The 20,684-nt window shown below is 46.0% G+C and overlaps 1 protein-coding gene across 3 annotated transcripts; it reads right to left on the bottom strand.

The window, feature by feature from the left end:
• Nucleotides 1-556: 556 nt before the first annotated feature.
• tbk1 (TANK-binding kinase 1) lies at nucleotides 557-18,910 on the bottom strand. Of its 3 annotated transcripts, XM_044109008.1 has the most exons (22): nucleotides 18,220-18,424; nucleotides 17,051-17,121; nucleotides 6,726-6,830; nucleotides 6,507-6,647; nucleotides 6,309-6,438; nucleotides 6,060-6,241; nucleotides 5,799-5,959; nucleotides 5,616-5,726; nucleotides 5,211-5,390; nucleotides 4,933-5,129; nucleotides 4,800-4,858; nucleotides 4,374-4,465; nucleotides 4,196-4,297; nucleotides 4,038-4,116; nucleotides 3,534-3,655; nucleotides 2,315-2,391; nucleotides 2,196-2,235; nucleotides 1,924-2,025; nucleotides 1,758-1,854; nucleotides 1,535-1,635; nucleotides 1,389-1,460; nucleotides 557-1,245 (listed from the first exon to the last, which is right to left on the bottom strand). In XM_044109008.1, exons 3-22 carry the CDS (start codon nucleotides 6,810-6,812, stop codon nucleotides 1,206-1,208), a joined length of 2,172 nt encoding a protein of 723 aa, XP_043964943.1. In that variant the 5' UTR covers nucleotides 6,813-6,830; nucleotides 17,051-17,121; nucleotides 18,220-18,424; the 3' UTR covers nucleotides 557-1,205. The 3 variants fall into 3 exon arrangements, with proteins under 3 accessions (XP_043964943.1, XP_043964941.1, XP_043964942.1); XM_044109006.1 differs by lacking the exons at nucleotides 17,051-17,121; nucleotides 18,220-18,424 and adding an exon at nucleotides 18,829-18,910; XM_044109007.1 differs by lacking the exon at nucleotides 17,051-17,121.
• Nucleotides 18,911-20,684: the final 1,774 nt, after the last annotated feature.

Below are 20,684 nucleotides of genomic sequence, written 5' to 3'. Positions count from 1 at the left end.
GGGAAACACTGATGTAACCTGTCAAAGCAATAAAAAAACAGAATAATTATATATTTCTGAATATCACAGTTACAAAGCTAAATATTTCATCTCACACAAATTTTGCCCCTAGCTAAATATTTAGCCGATATGCTAATTCACTGGCAGATAAACGGAAGTTGACTCTTCTAATCGCTTTATGTTACCTGTTTATGGTCGTTTCTTCTCCAGAAAAGTCGAACAAAAGTCGAGTGGTTTTAAAAGCAACACGGCTACAGCGACGCATTTCTATCTCACCAGCAGTTTATATTTAACTACTCAATGTCCAATGTTTATTTTGATCGTCCACTTCCGCCTAAAGGCAAGGAAATGAACATATTAGCTAAATATTTAGTACTGAACTAGCAAAGTTTGTAGATATTGAGCTAGCACTGCGCCAAATAAACAAGATGTTTACCCAGCTATCAGGTAACGATGCTAAATACTCAGAGTTAAATCTTATAAATAGTAGTTATCTAAATATTTAGCTCCAATTTCTATATTTAGCTTGAAACAGTGACATTTGTAAATGAATGAATAATGATCAAAATGTTTATTTTTCTCTTGTCAGGCTAAATATCCCAATTATTGCTGTTTAATTTCACGTTTTTGCCTTCATGAATATACAGAACATATGGCGGATATGCAAACATATCGACATATCAGCTGGATTATTAATCCTGAACCAGACTGCTGCTGTTTGTCTGAGTTTCAGTTTGTCTGCTGTCACTGTGACAATGAAACACTGTCAACATATTTAGAACATTAAAAATAAAATAGATATAATAAAAACTAGATGAGTAATATCCTCCAGTAATCCCAACTCTGAGCTGCAGGAGCAGTTTATAATCCCATCAGGTTATGGCAGCATAATGCTGTGATGCAGATTATACTGATGTGATTTGTTAGACAGCATTTAAAGGAAAACACCACGACTCAAACGTTGTTCCGTCTTATTTTTGAACAAAAATTCAGCTAAAGATCCGGCCTTCGATGTGCAACAGGAGGTTCTGCTGGAAGTTCTGGCCCGGCTCTGGGTTTTGGAGAAATGGAGTCATTAACGCGATGGAAGGTTCTGGGTCCAACAGAGCGGTTCTGATGTATGGTTCCCCAGCAGGGCGGGGCAGGGGACCCCTCAGAGTCAGACAGTATTTACAGAGTGTATGTACACGGCGCCGCGGACCGGGTCAGCCTCTCAGCCCTCCGTCCAGGGTCAGAGTCCCAAACCTGCAGGAGAACCAGAACTCAGGTTAACCCGGCCCACACACGGATCAGAAACAACCAGAACCTGAGCACAGGGTGGAATTCAGAGGTCTGGTTCTGATCCCGGTCTGACCCAAACAGAACCAGTAACACTGGGAGAAACGGACCTATCCAGGAAGTGGTTGTTCTCCGCCAGCTCCTTGATGACTCCCTCCATCTCCTCCTTCAGCTTCTTCATCCTGAGGAAGAAGAACAGCAGCAGGTTACCGGACCGACCCAGATCTGGAGCGGGTCGGCGGTCCGACGGGCTTACCCCAGCGTCATCTCCACCAGCGTGTTGGGGCTGAGGTACGGCTGGGCCTTCATCATGTTCGGAACCAGAACCAGAACCTTCTGGGGAAGCTGTTCCTGCAGCTGCAACCAACACAGGCTCAGCTGGTTACCATGGCAACCAGAGGGAGAGGCGGCGTCTCAGCCTCAGGTTACCATGGCAACCAGAGGCCAAGGAGGCGGGACGGTTCCGGGTCAGAGTTCACCTTGATGGCCCGGTCCAGGAGCACGGTCACCTCCTTCTCCACGCTGATCAGCTGACCGGACAAACCGAGCAGCTGCTTCCGAACATGGTGGACCTTCCTGCAAGCAGAGGGAGAACCGGGTCACCGGACCGGAACCGGGACCGGGACCAGGGGACTAGGACCGTACCTCATCCACTCCTCGCTCTTGGATATGAAGAGTCGGTACTTCATGGCGCAATCGTCGGTGAACAGAGAGCGAGCTTTGCCAGCATGGATCACCAACTTCTGCCTGGGGGAGGAACCGGGCCAGAACCACACCCAGTCAGAACCAGACCCACTCATCACATTAAATACAGGTCAAATTAATATTTAATACTCTGTCATTTTCTCTGGTTGTTCTGTAGAACCGGGCCAATTCGGGCCAGGTCAGAACAGAACCAGTGATGTTTCATTACTTACTTATCAAACTTGTGGATCTGCTCTTCATTGTATGGAAGACCTGAAAACACAGAGGAGGTCAGAGGTCAGTGGTGACCTCCAGGTTGTCCCGTCCTGCTGTGGAGGGAAGCGGGTCTTACGCCGTTCTGCTTTGTCCTTCTTGAACTGCTGGTAGATGGCAGTGATGGAGTCCAGCAGGACCTTGATTTTCTCAACACTGCAGAAAGAAACACAACGGCTTCATTAAAAACCCCAGTCCCTCCTAGTCTCCTCCCAGTCCCTTCCAGTCTCCTCCTAGTCCCCTCCCAGTCCCTCCTAGTCTCCTCCCAGTCCCTTCCAGTCTCCTCCCAGTCCCCTCCCAGTCCCTCCCCATCCCTCCCAGTCTCCATCCAGTCCCTCCTAGTCCCCTCCCAGTCCCTCGTAGTCTCCTCCCAGTCCCTTCCAGTCTCCTCCTAGTCTCCTCCCAGTCCCTCCTAGTCCCCTCCCAGTCCCCTCCCAGTCCCTCCTAGTCTCCTCCCAGTCCCTTCCAGTCTCCTCCTAGTCTCCTCCCAGTCCCTCCCAGTCTCCTCCCAGTCCCCTCCCAGTCCCTCCTAGTCTCCTCCCAGTCTCCTCCTAGTCTCCTCCCAGTCCCTCCCAGTCCCTCCTAGTCTCCTCCCAGTCCCTCCTAGTCTCCTCCCAGTCCCTCCCTCCTAGTCTCCTCCCAGTCCCTCCCAGTCTCCTCCCAGTCCCTTCCAGTCCCTCCCAGTCCCTTCCAGTCCCTTCCAGTCCCTCCCAGTCCCTCCCAGTCCCTCCCAGTCCCTTCCAGTCTCCTCCCAGTCCCTCCTAGTCTCCTCCCAGTCCCTCCTAGTCTCCTCCCAGTCCCTCCCAGTCCCTTCCAGTCCCTCCCAGTCTCCTCCCAGTCCCTCCCAGTCTCCTCCCAGTCCCTCCTAGTCTCCTCCCAGTCCCTCCCAGTCTCCTCCCAGTCCCTCCCAGTCTCCTCCCAGTCCCTCCTAGTCTCCTCCCAGTCCCTCCCAGTCCCTCCTAGTCTCCTCCCAGTCCCTCCTAGTCTCCTCCCAGTCCCTCCTAGTCTCCTCCCAGTCCCTCCCAGTCCCTTCCAGTCCCTCCCAGTCCCACCCAGTCCCTCCTAGTCTCCTCCCAGTCCCTCCCAGTCCCTCCCAGTCCCTCCCAGTCCCATCCAGTCCCTCCCAGTCTCCTCCCAGTCCCTTCCAGTCCCTCCCAGTCCCTTCCAGTCCCTCCCAGTCCCTCCTAGTCTCCTCCCAGTCCCTCCCAGTCCCTTCCAGTCCCTCCTAGTCTCCTCCCAGTCCCTCCCAGTCCCTTCCAGTCCCTCCCAGTCTCCTCCCAGTCCCTCCCAGTCCTTACTTCCTGTCCTCAGGGTACGTCCCGACCTGCTGGGTCCAGCTGTCGGTCAGAAGTGCTCCAGGCAGGAACTTGCTCTTGATGTCCTGCGTTGTTCTCTCGATGGGTTCCAGAGAAGTCGAGATCTGCAGAGACATTCCCAATCAGAACCAGAACCCCGACAGCCTACACAGAACCGAACGGCCCAATCAGAACCCAGAGGTTTAACTATGTGTTCCAGTCAAAGATTTTTCAGATTTCATTAATCAAACAGTTCAGAAAACTGCGTTCTTGGTGCAAACTGTCCGTATTTATGAAATAAATGACTGGTTTACAAACCAGTCCAGAACATTCAGCGCTAAACTAATTCACACATTTTAATCACATTTTTCCCTTAAAGGTTTGATGCATGAAACTGCTGCTGGAAACCACTAAACGCTTCTCTTCCCACACCAGGTTTCCTGGCTAATCTACATATTTAGTCGCGTTAATAAGTTAAATATTTAGCCAGGAAGCCAGAGGACTCACCCTGAGGGCCTTCTTGTGCATGTCTGCCATGTCTTCGTACTCCGAGTTCAGTATGTTGGCCTGCATCAGAACCTCCAACCTGCAGCAGAACATGCCTCCAGTTAGTCACAGAGCTGGACCTGCTGGTTCTGGTTCTAGTTACAGCGGGTCAGACCCACAGGTGCTCTGCCTTCTCCAGCTGCTGCGTGCAGATGCTGCACAGGCGGAAAACCTCAGACTTCTTGTGCAGAATTTCATTGTAGTCTTCCTTCATCAGCTCTCTGTGAGGATCAACAGGCAAGTTAGACAACACGCTGCAGCGTGGGCCTTCCAGGCCACCGTAGGAGTCATACTCACATCAGTCCTCTGACTCCTTTCCTCACCAGCTCCTGATAAACCAGCAGAGACTCTGAGGTTTTCCACAGGTGGCCCACATCTCCAGCAAAAGTCTGCAGGACAACAGCAGGAGTCAGAGAGGTCAAAGGTGAGTCAATGTAAGTGAACTATTTCCTTTTGGGTCAGAGCGGTCAGACACATTTTCATTTTGTTTAAGAACATCTTGAATGTTCTTAAAGGGCCGGCTCTCCTAAAATTTATTCTAGCCGTAACTTATTCCAGCATACCTTAGCGTAGCTCGCTGTACCTTAGCATAGCTAGTTGTATCTTAGAATAGCTAGCTGTACTTTAGCGTAGCTAGCCATACCTTAGCATAGCTAGCTATACTTTAGCATAGGTAGCCATACCTTAGCGTAGCTAGCTGTACTTTAGCATAGCTAGCCATACCTTAGCGTAGCTGGCGTCCAGGTCCAGGTCGTAGCGCGGCTGAACCTTTGGTGGACTCGCTGTGGAGACAAAGCTGCTGATGAAGCATGCAGGTCAGTGTGAAGGTCAGACGGAGGTCAGGAAAAGGTCTTACGGTCTTCGAAGATCAGGCCGACGGTGGCGACGACCTCACGGCTCACCACCATGATCGGGTTGTCCCTGGAGGTCTTGGGGAACGTCTTGGCCTGGCGGTTGGGTTCCAGGACGAGGCGCCGGCCCTCGTACAGAAGCTCCTGGTTGTGCAGTGGGATGCTGGTCTTGCGGCACAGCAGGTCCTGGAACAGCGCCACCCTGTGGAGGTGGGAGGAAGGGTCAGGGCAGCGGAGCAGGAGCGGAGCCTGGACCCCGGACCAGAACCGGAACTGGACTCACGTGTTGTACTCGTGGATGTAGACGTGGTGCAGCGTGGCCTGCTGCAGACTGAAGACGTAGACCACGGCGCGGTGCAGGATGTCGTTGGTCTCAGCGAAGAACTGGTCGAAACCCCAACACTTCTCCTGATCCGCCTCCAGGATGTTGGCCAGAACCGGGGTCAGCAGGCTCTGGAGGCCCCTGGAGGGCCAGAACAGGGTCAACCTGACCTGAGGGGGGCAGCACCAACTAGCAGCTACATGTGATCCTAATCTTTACAACCCATCTCTGGATCAGCTGATCCTTGTTGTACGGACACGGAACTTTAACTAGACCACACAGACTTCTGCAGCTGTTCTAGCTGTGTTTGAAAATCTGATCTGGATCAGATTATTGATCCGGATCAATAATCTGAGTGACCCATACTTGGACAGGCTGCAGGACACCGGCATCTCGGTGCTCCACTCAATCTTCCCGTTCTCGCTCTTCTGGTGACCAGAAATGGTTCCTGACGGTTTCTCTGTGATGATCTTATACCTGAGAAGGAGAGGGCGGGATCAGCTGACCTGTGACCTCCTAGGATTGGTTGCTGTGGAAACCTGCTCTTACATCACTTCCTTGTTCCTGCGTGGTCCTTCGAACGGTCGGAAAGGCAGGCTGCCGGTGGCGGCGTGGTAGAACGTCACGCCGATGCTCCACAGGTCCACCGTGGCGCCGTACTTCTTCTGGTGGTCCTTCCGCAGGACGGCGCGCTCGTACATGTCCGGGTGCTGCAGACACGCAACCCGGTTAGCTACAGATTAGCTACTCACTGCGACAGGTTAGGTACAGGCTGCGACAGACAGTTCTCTCCCCAGGTGTGTGTCTCACCAGGTACTCTTCGGTGCCGTACAGAGACTGGAACTGCTCGTCGTCTTCCAGCTCGCGGGCGGCACCGAAGTCCGTCAGCTTGTAAACGGAGCGCCCGTCCTCTCCGATCACCCTCATGATGTTTCCCGGCTTGATGTCGCGGTGAACGATGCCGTACTCCCTCAGGTGGTTCATGCCTGCCACTGGGGGACACAGCAGACCGTCAGGTGAGGCGGTACCCGGCGGTGCCGGTCCGGGTCCTGACCTTACCGACGTCGTGGAGGACGATGAGGAACTCGTCCTCCGGGAGGCCGTAGGCGTTGGTGGACTCCTCCAGGACGGTGTAGAGGCTGCCGCAGGGGCAGTACTCCATCACCAGGACCTTGTGCCGGGTGTTGGTCTGCCAGCAGAACCGGGTCAAAGACAATTCTACATCTGGACCTCAGCCCTCATCAGAAACGGACCCACCTCTTCTTCCACGGCAAACAGCTTCACGATGTTCTTGTGGTTCAGCTTCTTCAGAACCTCAAACTCTCTCATCTGGACGTCGAGCGGCCGCAGGAAGCTCAGGTTGTTGAACACCTTGACGGCGTACAGGTCGCCAGTTTTCTGCACAGAGACACCGCTGTTACCGCCTGGCTGGGTTCTGCTGCATCAGAACCGGCTCTGACCCGCGGTCGGCCGTACCTTGTGTCGTCCTCGGTAGACGTTGGCCGTGGCGCCCTGACCCAGGAGGTCGGAGATCAGCCACAGGTAGTTGGCGGTGCTCTGCATTCTGACGGCCGGCGGATCCTGGAGAGGCAGGAGGCGGATCAGGAAGGGCTGGTTCCGACCCAAATAGTCACATGCACAGAACCAGAAGAACTGGACACATAAAACAAGACCGGACCGGGTCCACACCGCTGTATCTGTGCAGGCATGGACTGAATGGGTCAGAACCGGTCAGAACCAGTCACTGCTCCAGAGCCTGACCAGAACCAGTCCAGAAGTGGGCCAGAATATTAACCAGGTCTACCAGACAGCAACGACCGCTCCATGAGGCGGTTCTGGTGGTGAGCCTGGTTCAGGGCCGACCCAAGGCATAAGCAAACTGAGCACCCAAACCTCCAACGCTGCGGTGGAAGGAAAGTTATCAAAACAACGTCGCAAAGAAGGACTTGTCCTTCAGGGTCAGAGGAGAGAAAAAAGACGAGATAAAAGTTCGTTTTCTCTTGGCAACGTTTGTGGAGCTGCTAAGTAAGATGCTTGGTAGTGACTTTGAACGGTCCAGTTCAACAGCCAAACGTTTATTTATACACAAGAATTGATTATTGTTTGACATTTACAAAAGATAGAGACGGGATGGACAGATGTGAGCGACCGGTCACCTGTATGTTTAACAACTTTGGCTTACAGAAAACAAATAATATATTGAAACTGAATTCAGGTTTGCGTAATAACTTGTGGTTCAAACAGCAAATATGGAGAGAAATCAGCTATTTTTTTAGATTTTAATGACGATGGAGAAGTATCTCCTCCAAAGCTTCGAGACAATCTTACAGCGAGGGCAGAAATTATAGCAAAGTATTCATATTAAAAAAAATTAAGAATTAAAAGATCAGAGGAAGTGCATCAAAAATTGGAAGATCTAGAACAAAAACACAAACAAAACCGTAAACCAGATATAGTGGAAGATTTAAAAAGAATCAGAAACAAAATAAATGATATGGTAACAGAGTGTAACCTGCAATTAGTAATGGACTTTTATTTTTGCGGGCCCACTTCCTGTTTGCCCCAAACTCCGCTAGCTTATTTAAAGCCACGCCTCCAGCGCGCAGTTTAAAGATCCTCACCTGTTTCCACTGTGGCTGTGGCTTGTTGTTGGCGTCTTCCTCACGGAGTCATCAAAATCTTTAAGCCCACTGATTTGATTGCCTGAATTATTGGCGTTGTTACCTGGATGTCGCCGGGGTTCTGGCACAGCTGATTGTGGCTGGGCGTGCCCACTCTCTTGATAAGGTCGGGGTTTTTTTTCCGGTTGGATCAGATCCTCATCAGGATTTGAAGATGGCGAGCTAAGGAAAAGAACTCTGAACTTAATGATTTTGCAATTAATTTATTCTGGGTCAATTGTCTTGTCTCATTGTGTTGTTGTAATTGTTGTTTTATTCAAATCACTTAATATATATTCACCAAAACTAAAAACACTGCCTCCTGTTTTCTCCACACCTCGGGCTCCTAAAAGAACACTCTTCTGATGCTGCTTCTGTAGCCGCAGTTAGCTGCCTAGCCCATAACTGTTACATTGTTGGCGAGCTAGCCAGGAGCCTGATACTGTGAATGTTTTGGTGGATGTGTTTTGTGGTTTGTATTGAAATATGGATTTCTTTGACCAAATTGGTATCAATGTTGCAAATTCTGTCATCATTAGTGGTGTAACGAACACTCAAGCAGATGATGAGATCATCAATTATTTACGTGGTTATGGTGGAATTAAGGTTTTTACTGTTACTGCACGTGAGAATCCATTTTATAAAAACCTGGCCGTTGAATTCAGTAATTCTGCAGATTTGGAAAAGCTAAAATCGCTTTTGCCATACGTTTATCCATCTCAGGTTACAGAAGATGTTATATTTGTTGTTAAATTACTTTCAAGAGAGTGCCCTGCCACAGCCACAGTGGACACAACCTTACCTCCCGATTACCTTCATGAACTGAAACGTATTTCCCAGCAGAGTGGACAATCATTTGATGATGTTTTGAAAGGAGTTTTTGAACAAATAAGTGCTCATTTAGGAATAGCAGCTATTGGAGGGGAGCCTGATAAAGATGAAGGGAATGATGATGATGAGGAGAATATTGTTGAAGTACTTACCACTGAAAGAGAGTCTAGTCAGACTCCGCCACCTACTCTTCCCTTAAACCAATCAGATCAGTCCACCACCTACCAGCAAGGACCACAAACTCAACCGAATCCAACTACAAATGTGGGGCCGAGAATTTTCCTTTCGGGGAATGATCTGAATCCTTCTGAGGTCCAAAGGGTTGTTGTGGAACACATTGTGCGCAGAGATGATGTAAATCTTCAACCTCTGTCTTCATTCAGACTACGTACCTTTTCAGGAAGACTTCCAAAACCTCAGCATGAGGCAGATTATGAATCCTGGAGGTCTCAAATAGAACTTTTAAATGCAGATCCAAGTCTTGCACCCTTACATGTTACAAGGCGCATTTTGGAAGGTTTACTCCCTCCAGCTGCTGACCTAGTGAAGGGTTTGGGGCCTGATGCCCTGCCTGCCACATTTTTGCAGGTACTCGATTCTGCATATGCTACTGTTGAGGATGGAGAAGAATTGTTTGCAAAATTTTTAAACACACTTCAGGACCATGGAGAACGACCTTCTTCTTATCTGCAGAGACTCCAATTGGCTCTCAGCACAGTGGTGAAGCGTGGTGGGATTCCAGCCACTGAAATGGACAAATATTTGTTAAAACAATTTTGTAGAGGTTGCTGGGATAATAGTATGATAAACAAACTGCGACTAGAAAAGAAAAAAGATCAACCACCTCCTTTCTCTGAGCTTTTATTAACACTTAGAACAGAAGAAGATAGGCAGTTGGCAAAAGAGATGTTAATGAAAAAACATATTCCATCAGTCAAGCATCGTGTCAATGTACAAGCTCACACTACTAGTGCATGTTCATGTGGCCATCCATCAGACTCGGGTGCTATTGAAGACTTGAGAAAGCAAATGCTGAAGCTGCAGAGTCAAATGTCAGCTTTGCTGTCTAAGGACTCTAATTCTGTTAAACCAGAAAATCAGCTGAAAAAACAGAAACTAAAATCTGGCCAAACTAGTAGTAGGCCAAAGCCCTGGTTCTGCTTTAAGTGTGGACAGGATGGTCACATTGCTCCCAACTGTTCCAGTCAGCCAAATTCCAGCTTGGTTGAAGAAAAACGTCGCCAGCTTAAACACAAACAGCAGTCCTGGGAGAAAAGTAAATCATCAAACTAGAAGCAGTTCTTACTGAGGGACAAGTGGGAGCTGCAACCAATGAATGTCCCCCCATTCAAGACTCATCTTCTTATTTTCCATTACCTAAAGGGTTAGTGGGCACAAGGAGTACTGGCGAGGTGAAGATTAAAGGGATCAATTTTCATTGCCTCTTAGACACAGGTTCCCAAGTCACCACAATTTCACATTCCTTCTATAACACCCATCTATCGGATCATAAAATAAAACCCATAAATGATCTTTTGGAGGTAGAAGGTGCAAATGGTCAGAGGGTGCCTTATATTGGATATGTGGAACTCTGTTTGACATTTCCCTCTGAGTTCACAGGAGAAGAGATGGACATAAACACCTTGGCCTTGGTTGTTCCAGACCTGCGATCATCCCAACCCCCTGTTCTGATTGGCACCAACACTTTGGATGTTGTGTATAACCAGTGCTGTCAGTCACAGTCTGAGTTCCATCCTGTGCCTTTTGGATATAGAGCAGTGCATAAAATTTTGGAGATAAGGCACAAACTAACAACTGATGACTATCATGGCATTCTAAAAATGCAGTCATCTATCCCCCAGGTTGTTCCTGCTCAGAGAACTGCTGTGTTGGATGCTCTTCTTATATGCCCATTACTGCAAGGTGAAAAAGAAGTAATTATTCAGCATCCAACCTCCTTTTCTCTACCTGGTGGTTTAATGGTAAAATCAAGCCTTTTTGATCTACCTCCTGTACAGCCTGCTTCTCTGCCAGTGGTGATCACTAATGAATCTGACCATGACATTGTGATTCCAGCTAGAGCCGCCATCGCTGAAGTCAGTACAATCCAAACCATACTTTATAAAGAACAGAGTGTGCATCAACCTTCCCATAGTTCAGAGCTAAATCCAACTAAGTTGAACTACAATTTTGGAGACTCTCCGCTCTCAACTGAATGGAAGCAACGTATAACAATCATGCTCGACAGTATGTCAGATGTTTTTTCAAAGCATGATCTTGATTTTGGTCGTACAGATAAGGTCAAGCATGAGATCAAGCTGTCGGATCCCACTGCTTTTAAACAGCGACCAAGACCCATTCACCCCCTAGATGTGGATGCTGTACGTAAACACATTCAAGAACTGTTGCAGTCTGGTGTTATCGTGAATCCAACTCACCTTTTGCTTCCCCCATAGTTGTAGTGCGGAAGAAAAATGGTGCTGTGCGGCTCTGTATTGATTACAGGAAGTTGAATGCACAGACCATCAGGGATGCATATGCTTTGCCAAAACTGGAGGACACATTTTCAGCACTGTCTGGCTCAACATGGTTCTCCACTTTGGATTTAAAATCTGGTTACTACCAAATTGAGATGAATGAATCAGACAAAAATAAAACTGCATTTGTCTGTCCACTTGGATTTTATGAATTTAACCGCATGCCTCAAGGTGTAACCAATGCTCCTAGCACCTTTCAACGCCTCATGGAGCGGTGCATGGGAGACATGAATTTAAAAGAAGTGCTTGTTTTCATTGACGATTTAATAGTGTTTGCACCAACTCTAGAGGAGCACGAATTCCGGTTGAAGAAAGTTCTTCAACGCTTGAGAGAATTTGGATTGAAGCTGTCAGTTGAAAAGTGTGTTTTCTTTCAGACATCTGTTCGCTACCTTGGACATGTAGTTTCAAGGAAAGGAGTGGAGACGGATCCAGACAAGATTTCCACATTAACATCTTGGCCAGTTCCTCAGAATTTAAAGGAGCTCAGATCATTCCTTGGTTTCGCAGGGTATTATCGCCGGTTTGTGGAAGGGTTCTCATCAGTGGTCAAACCTCTCAACGAGTTAACAGCTGGATATCCACCCTGTCGGAAAAATTCAAAACAGATGAAGTCGCAACATTACCTTGACCCCAAAGAACCATTTGCTTCTCGTTGGACAACTGCTTGCCAGCAGGCCTTTGAAGAAGTAATCCAGAAGCTTAGTACAGCACCAGTTCTTGCATTTGCAGACCCAGGTAAACCCTACATATTACACACAGATGCTAGCTCTACTGGCCTTGGTGCAGTCTTGTACCAAGAACATGATGGGCGGAACAGGGTGATTGCATATGCTAGCAGAGGTCTGTCCCGCAGTGAAAGTCGATATCCTGCCCATAAACTTGAGTTTTAGCCCTCAAATGGGCAGTGACGGAAAAATTCTATGACTACCTGTATGGATCTGATTTCACTGTGGTTACCGATAGCAACCCATTGACATATCTGCTAACTTCTGCTAAATTGGATGCTACAAGCTATAGATGGCTTCTGCTCTTTCAACTTTTACTTTTAAGATCATTTATCGGGCTGGCAGGTTAAATGCAGATGCTGATGGTCTGTCTCTCGACCTCATGCTGAACAGGTGGCTGATCCTTTATCCGTTAAGGAGAAAGAAAGAATATTGAAGTTTACTGAACAACATCTGGAACATCCATCCTGTATTTCCATTGACCAGCACTCAGTCCAAGCAATATGTGACAGACAACTGGTGTACAGCTCACCCAACCTGGACCAGGTTGTTGCTCTTGTGCAAACTCTCTCCATTAACACTGACAGTTTACCAGACAGTTTTGTTAATGATGTACAGTTCTCTTCACTTGTTGTGCCATCTTTCTCTGAAGGTGAAATTGCTGATAAACAAAGAGCCGATCCAGTCATTCAGCACATCATCGCTCAAATGGAACGAGGGGAAAACCCACCGCCATTTCTGAGGGAACAGCTCCCCGATCTGCCACTACTTCTGCGAGAGCTTACACGCTTGGAGCTCCATAATAATGTTCTCGTCAGGAGAAGGAATATTGGAGGTGAGCTTACTTACCAACTTGTACTTCCAGAGGAATGGCGGGCTGAGGTCCTTAACCAGCTGCATGACCAGATGGGCCATTTGGGCACAGAAAGAACTCTGGACCTCATCAGATCAAGGTTCTTCTGGCCACGAATGGCAAGTGATGTCTGTAGCAAACTCAAGAACTGTGAAAGATGCATTCGAAGAAAAGCACAACCTGAGAAAGCTGCACCACTTGTTAATATTAAAACTTCAAGACCACTCGAACTTGTCTGCATGGACTTTCTTTCAATAGAACCAGACCGGAGCAACACAAAAAATATTCTAGTGATAACCGATCATTTCACAAAATATGCTGTTGCAGTGCCAACCCCAAACCAAAGAGCTAAAACTGTAGCAAAAGTGTTATGGGAGAATTTTCTTGTCCATTATGGAATGCCAGAGCGTCTCCATAGTGACCAAGGGACTGATTTTGAATCACACACAATCAAAGAGCTCTGTCAGATCACAGGAATCAAAAAGATTAGGACCACACCTTATCATCCCCGTGGAAATCCTGTGGAGCGATTCAACCGAACCCTTTTAAACATGTTGGGTACTCTGCAAGAAGAAGATAAAACTCACTGGAAAGATTTTGTGAAGCCATTGGTACACGCTTACAACTGTACCCGAAATGATGTCACTGGATACTCCCCATATGAACTGATGTTTGGTCGGCAACCCCGCCTTCCTGTTGACTTAGCTTTTGGATTGCCTGTGTCTGAACAACCATCTACATCTCATTCACAGTATGTTGAAAAGCTCAAGTCACACCTCAAAGAAAGTTATAAAATTGCAACTGAAAACTCTGAGAAAGTCATGTGGAAGAACAAACTCAGATTTGACAAGCAAGTCACAGCTGCAGAACTCTCAGTTGGAGATAGAGTTCTGGTTAGAAAGCGATCAAACTACGAGGCAAGCACAAGCTCGCAGACCGGTGGGAATCAGACGTGTATATTATTCAGAAGAAAGCCGGCACTCTTCCAGTATACACCGTTAAACCAGAAGGCAAAGATCGTCCCATCAGGACTCTCCACCGTGACCTGCTGTTGCCTTGTGGCTACCTGTCCCCAGCTTCTAAACCAGAACAGAGGAAGAAAACAGCGATTGCACCCGTGACTTCAGAAAATGTAGATCTTTTAGACCCTGAAAATGAAGAACTGTTCTTACCTGATTTATCTGATTACTCCAGCTCCTATGTCACCAGAGTTACAACTGAGGTTGACTTACCTGCTCCTGCATCTACCATCGCTCCTATACCTGTGGATTTGCCTGGCCAGCATCCCCAGAGCTCTTTAGAAGAGAAGGTTGGTGAGGAAACGGAAGGGGAGTCTGGACCTGAACCTAGTGCTGAACTCGACCTGGAACGAACGGCTGAAGATGAAACAGATTCTGCTGACTCAGAGCCTCTTGGGGACAACTCCTCCTCTCAATCAGGACCTGTCTCTCCTCACCCAGAATCTGCATCCTATCCAGGACAATCCAGCATGTTAAGTGATTCTTCTGCTGTAAAACTCTCCAGCCCAGATCCTGAACCACCTGTCAGACGCTCTACCAGAACACGTCACCCACCAACTCGTCTGCAGTATTCAACACTTGGGCATCCACTTCTGCAGAGCATCCAAACCCTGTTTCAAGGACTCAGTACAGTCTTTACATCTGCTCTGGAACTGGATGAAACCTCTGTGACCTCTACATCATGTGACAGTGTGGTGTGTCACCAGCCGGTTGCATGTACGAGGCCGCACATGAGTTTAGGGGGGGAACCTGTAACCTGCAATTAGTAATGGACTTTTATTTTTGCGGGCCCACTTCCTGTTTGCCCCAAACTCCGCTAGCTTATTTAAAGCCACGCCTCCAGCGCGCAGTTTAAAGATCCTCACCTGTTTCCACTGTGGCTGTGGCTTGTTGTTGGCGTCTTCTTCACGGAGTCATCAAAATCTTTAAGCCCACTGATTTGATTGCCTGAATTATTGGCGGTGTTACCTGGATGTCGCCGGGGTTCTGGCACAGCTGATTGTGGCTGGGCGTGCCCACTCTCTTGATAAGGTCGGGTTTTTTTTTCCGGTTGGATCAGATCCTCATCAGGATTTGAAGATGGCGAGCTAAGGAAAAGAACTCTGAACTTAATGATTTTGCAATTAATTTATTCTGGGTCAATTGTCTTGTCTCATTGTGTTGTTGTAATTGTTGTTTTATTCAAATCACTTAATATATATTCACCAAAACTAAAAACACTGCCTCCTGTTTTCTCCACACCTCGGGCTCCTAAAAGAACACTCTTCTGATGCTGCTTCTGTAGCCGCAGTTAGCTGCCTAGCCCATAACTGTTACAAGAGGAAACTATGAAAATCTCCTGTTTCTTAAACAGAGATGGTATGAAGGCAGATCGATATCTGAGGCTCCTGGCAAGAAAACAGCAGAAAATACAAAACACAGAATCAGAAACCCCAAAAACAAAAAGGTTAAAGAACAAACTGGATGAAATGTTTTATTAAACCTCGTGGAGAAATCTCTGGAGGAACTCCTGAACAAGCAGATGAGTATCTGAACTAGAACTACGTTGTATGAAAAATGACTTTAGACGTCGCAGAGAAACAACTAAAACACAACGAGTGGATTAAAACATGTCTGTCGGTTACAGCAGCTTTTGGTAAGGAATTCCTCAGAGTTGATTCTGGTCCTGCACTAAACTGGATCCTAAATGCTCAACAACACCGAGTTGGAAGGACAATAATCTCAGCAATACATAAAGATAAACTGGACTGTGGATCAAACCGACCGATATCTGTTATAATTGACGAGTTTTCACTTCTATGGCCAGATGAATCCTCTCCTAACCATCAAACTGGATTCATACGTCAAACACAGTACAAGAACGTTACATGTTACAGATCACATACTAAAGAACAACTAGAAGACACCAGAATCAGTATAGATGCGTTAAAGCATTCGATTCAGTTTTCTCTGAGTTTAAATAAATTTAAAGCTGATGGACATTCATCTGACAGATTCACTTTAGAACGAGAGTCAAGAAACTGCTGCTTTACTTAGCACCGTTAGCCCAAACGCTAAGACAACATAAGGATATTAAAGGAATAAATATTGAAGGGAAGAACAAATGTGCTTGTTATGCAGACGATATTATTCATTTATAGCCAACCTACTCTCTTCCATTCTTGCTACAATTATTCAAACAATTTGGTCAATTATCAGGGTACAAAATGAATATTAACAGAACTCAGTTTGTTTCTTACAATTATACTCCACCACAGGAAATCCAAAACAGAAACCTTTAGCTCAAATATCTGGGTGTTAGCCACCAAAACACGTCAAAACTATTTGAATGCAATCATGTTCCCAAACAAAATAAAATCAAACAGGATGGAAAGTCACTCCTCTAAGTTTTATCTCCAGAACTGACTCAATAAAAATGAACATACTGTCCAGACTGCTGGGTTTATTTCAGACCAACAGTTTGTTCCATTATGGATGGAACAAACTGTTATCAAGGGATATTTGGCAGGTGAAAGTTGTACAACTGGAGGAGGAAAAGGGAGGTTGGGGTTATCTTCCCTTAGAGATGATTATTTAGCAGCAAGCAAGAACACCGATGATCTGGTGCCACCCAAAACTAATGCTCAATGGAAAAATACTGACACAAAGGCGACACCCGATCCTGTAAAGGCAGCGCTGGCTGATGCAAATCTACACAGTTTCTTAAATAATACAGATAACAGATGGACGAAAACGACTCAGAGTGTGGAAAACCATTGTAAGAGAAAATCTATTAGAAAACGACATTGGAGTGATAAAATGGATCAGATGAGAATCACTGGATGATCACTGCTCTCTGCTCAGCAACAAACAGCTAAACCTTAATTGAGCTTGAAACATTCAAGAGAAAATTAAGTAACAAGAATATAAACCTAATGGGAATTTTTATTTATTTAAAAATTAAGAGAACAGTTACTTCACTTATTTATTAAAACCTAATAAATCTTAAAACCATTGGACCTTTCATGTTAAAGCAAGGCGGGAAAGAGAGGAGGAGGAGGAAGAAGAAAGGGCAACAACATGGAGACACCAGGGGCATCAAAAAAATCACGACAGCGGCAGAAATCTGGATGGAGAAACCTGGTAAGAGTCACACCTGCTCAGAAACATCACTAAGATGGAAATCCTCCTACCTGTTGGAGAAAATGCAGAAATCCAAATTAAACCACCATGGTGTCTTCTGAGACTGAATTATCAAAGATCACTGGAAAGAGATTAATAGAACCTTACAAGACATTTCCAAACAGGATATTCCTTTAGAGATCAAGCTCATGTATTCTGCCTAAGAAACAAATATCTGATGACTATTTTATTAATAGCAAGTAGAAACAACATTACAAGAAAATGGTTATCACAGGAGGGCTGCACAGTGGTGCAGTTGGTAGAGCTGCTGCCTCGCAGCAAGAAGGTCCTGGGTTCGATTCCCGGCCCGGGGTCTGTATGGAGTTTGCATGTTCTCCCTGTGCATGGTGGGTTCTCTCCGGGTTCTCCAGCTTCCTCCCACAGTCCAAAAACATGACTGTCAGGTTAACTGGTCTCTCTAAATTCTCCCTAGGTGTGTGTGTGAATGGTTGTGTGTCTCTGTGTTGCCCTGCGACAGACTGGCGACCTGTCCAGGGTGACCCTGTGACCCCGCCTCTCGCCCGGAACGTTAGCTGGAGAGGAACCAGCAACCCTCCTGACCCCATTAGGGACGAAGGGTGAACAGAAAATGGATGGATGGTTATCACAGGACAAACTGACTTTAGGCGACTGGGTGGAAATAACATTCAACTCTCAGACAGTGGCAGAGTTGGGTGAAACTAAAAGATCTGATTTTATTTACAGAAACCAAACACCTCATAATTACATAACAATATGCTTCTGTTAGTTTGTTTTCTACATTTCTAACTATTTCAGTTTAAATTCTTTACATTCTATTTTTACTCCCACAGTGAAGTGGAGTTGTATCAGGAGGTCAACTGGTCCTCCTCTTTGTGTCGTTGAGCCCAAATGTTATGTAAAATTGGCTTCCTCGGGAATAAATAAAGTTAAAAAACCAGGCGTCGGGAACACTTGGCTCCTTCTTTTAACCTGAACTAAAAACCTCCAGAAGCCCAGATTGATCAATCAAATTCAGAAATACTTTATTGATCCCAAAGGAAATCAAATGTTTGATCTGTTTCCCTCACCGATTTAAATAAAGTTTAGATTTTATGATTTAGACTTTTGCCTTATTATCCATCAGGGAAGACATTTTAGTTTAAGACACCGTAACCTTCCACACTTATTGTTTTGCTGTTGTGTGAAAACCAGAACCGACCTGTGACCTGCAGAAGAACCAGATCCAGAGCAGGTGGGTTCAGAATGGGTGAGGATGTTCCATCCCAGGGTGAACCGAACCGGACCTGACCGGACCGGGCTCCTCTGGGTCTCAATAAGAACAACGCTCAGCTTCAAGTCTCACAACTGAAGCGAGCTCAATCAGCTCAACGTCAACCTGGAGCAGGCTACGTGATCTCCGCCTGTCGCCATGGTGACAAGGCAGGTTCAAAAGGTACCGGACAGCCCGGCGTGACGTCATGCCGCCTGGAAAGTCCCGTCCAGGGAGTTTAACGCAACGGGCAGTGACGTCATGACGGCTACGCGTATTATTGTGATCAATCAAGGATGGATTAAATAATTGATTTGAGTTTAATTCTGGCTGACTGAGCCGGGAGCGCGCATGCGCCGGCCGCGAGCCCGTCTATGGATGCGGGGACGCGCACCTCGGGCCCTCGCGCAGAACCGAGCCAAGCAGAGCTCAGAAAACGGGTCAGACCACTGGAACTGTTAGCTAACATCTTCCCACACCGAACCATATTCGGGTCAGAACCAGAAACGCGGGTTTACCTGAAAATAAAGCGACATTTATTTTTGTTTACTTCCTTACCTCCTCTCTGCTGCTCTCGGCTCCTCTTCCGCTGCTCCTTTGTCAGCTGACCGCGACTGACCAATCAGCGAGCAGGCAGAGGCGGGGTGGGGCCAACAGGCTACCGTAATAAAGGAAGGAGGGTACCATCTGTAATCTGAGCCCTTCTCATTACCTCGTGGATGAATTCATACCAAAATAAAGTTAAAAGGAAAAAAAAACGGGTGACAATTTATAAACTTATACCTGGAGGATGTGAGTTCAGAATTAAAACACAAGGAGGACATAAACTGCAGAAGCGCAAAGGGAATAGTTTTTACGGTAAAGACAAAAACTAGAAACTAAAAGTGAAACCGATCAACCAGGCTAATAAAAATAAAAACATGGAGGATCAACTAAGTAAAATATTGAGAAGTTAAACTGGAGGAGCTGCAGTCTCAAATAAAACATATATTTATAAAAACATTTGTAAAGTAGAAGAAATAAAACCACTTGCAGAAAGAAACGGAGAACGATTATATATGAAGGAGAGAAAAACTAAACTAAAACTGATTTTGAAATAGGTTAAAGTAGCTACTCTGAGACAGAAATTGACAGAAACGGCTTCTGAAATGTCTGACAGCTTTATCTCCCACATTATGGGTTTCCTGAGTCTTCTGAATATTAAACTCCATCAATAAGAAGAAAATATATTCAGATCTTTGCTTAGTTAAAACAATTTCTAACAATTTAACTGAAAAACAAAACCGAAACGAGGTAAAACAAAACTAAAAACCTTCAAAACCCGGTTAAATCAGTGTTGAAATCACACAGAGATCCTGATTCATCCTCATTTTGGACCCTGAGCCTCAGAAACCTGGTGGAGGCTGTATAGTGATCTAGGGTTAGTCTTTGTAAAGATTGATACTTTTATTACATTATTTTATTGTTAAATAGTGTAAATGCCAATACACACTGGTTGTTGCTCCTTTAATTTATTCGTCAGTTCTTCAGTTGAATCGTAGAGGATGAATATTTGTGAAAACAGCTTCATGATTCGTCTCTGACTGACAGAATAAATGCCATGCTTACTTCAGGAGCCCTTCTGATTGGTCGATCGGGGCAGCGAGGCATCTCCAGGAAATCAGAACCAACTGGGCCAAACCAGTTCTATTCCTGCTGGTACTGGACCTCGGTTCTGAAAACAGAGATAACTCAGAAATGACTAAACTTATTAAAGTTTATTTATTCAACTCAGATTATTTCCAGGAACTCCAGTTGTTGCTTTGTTTAGCCCTAGTTTGTAGTTAGAAATACTATCTTTAATTTCATCAGCTCTTGCTTTACGGTTTTATCATTTAAATAGTAATTAACTGTGACAAAATGTCAAATTATAAGTTTCGTCAGGTCCTGGATCGTCTTCGAATAACAGTTTTTATTAAGCTATTTTTGATTTATGCCAAATTGTTCTCGATCCTCAGGGCTGAATTTTAACAGATTACAGCTGCAGTAATAAAAACCTTCAGCAATGACGCTAAACATGCAGAGAAACCCTGCACGCTGTTGCCATGGTAACTAGAACTGGACCATTCGTTCTCTTCCTCCTGATTGGCTGTCTGATTCCATCTCCATCAGATCCAGTTGAACAAACCTGCAAAGCTCAACCTGAACAGACGTTCAGCTGGAGAACTGTTCTTCCCCAGCTTGATTCTTTCTGAATCAAACTGAACCGAAAATAATAACTCAGGTTTGTAGATTCAAATATTTTCACATTTCAAAGATTCCCGCCCAGTAAAAATGGAAACTTTTGTTTTAAATGTTTGATTAATTCTACTGTGCTGGTGTGAAATCAGCACTCGGACTTTGCAGGAAAAGTTCACTCAGTTTATATTCAACAG

This window comes from Gambusia affinis, linkage group LG23 (genome assembly GCF_019740435.1).
Source record: "Gambusia affinis linkage group LG23, SWU_Gaff_1.0, whole genome shotgun sequence".
In the NCBI taxonomy this organism is placed as follows: domain Eukaryota; kingdom Metazoa; phylum Chordata; class Actinopteri; order Cyprinodontiformes; family Poeciliidae; genus Gambusia; species Gambusia affinis.
This window is presented reverse-complemented; position numbering and strand designations above follow the sequence as displayed.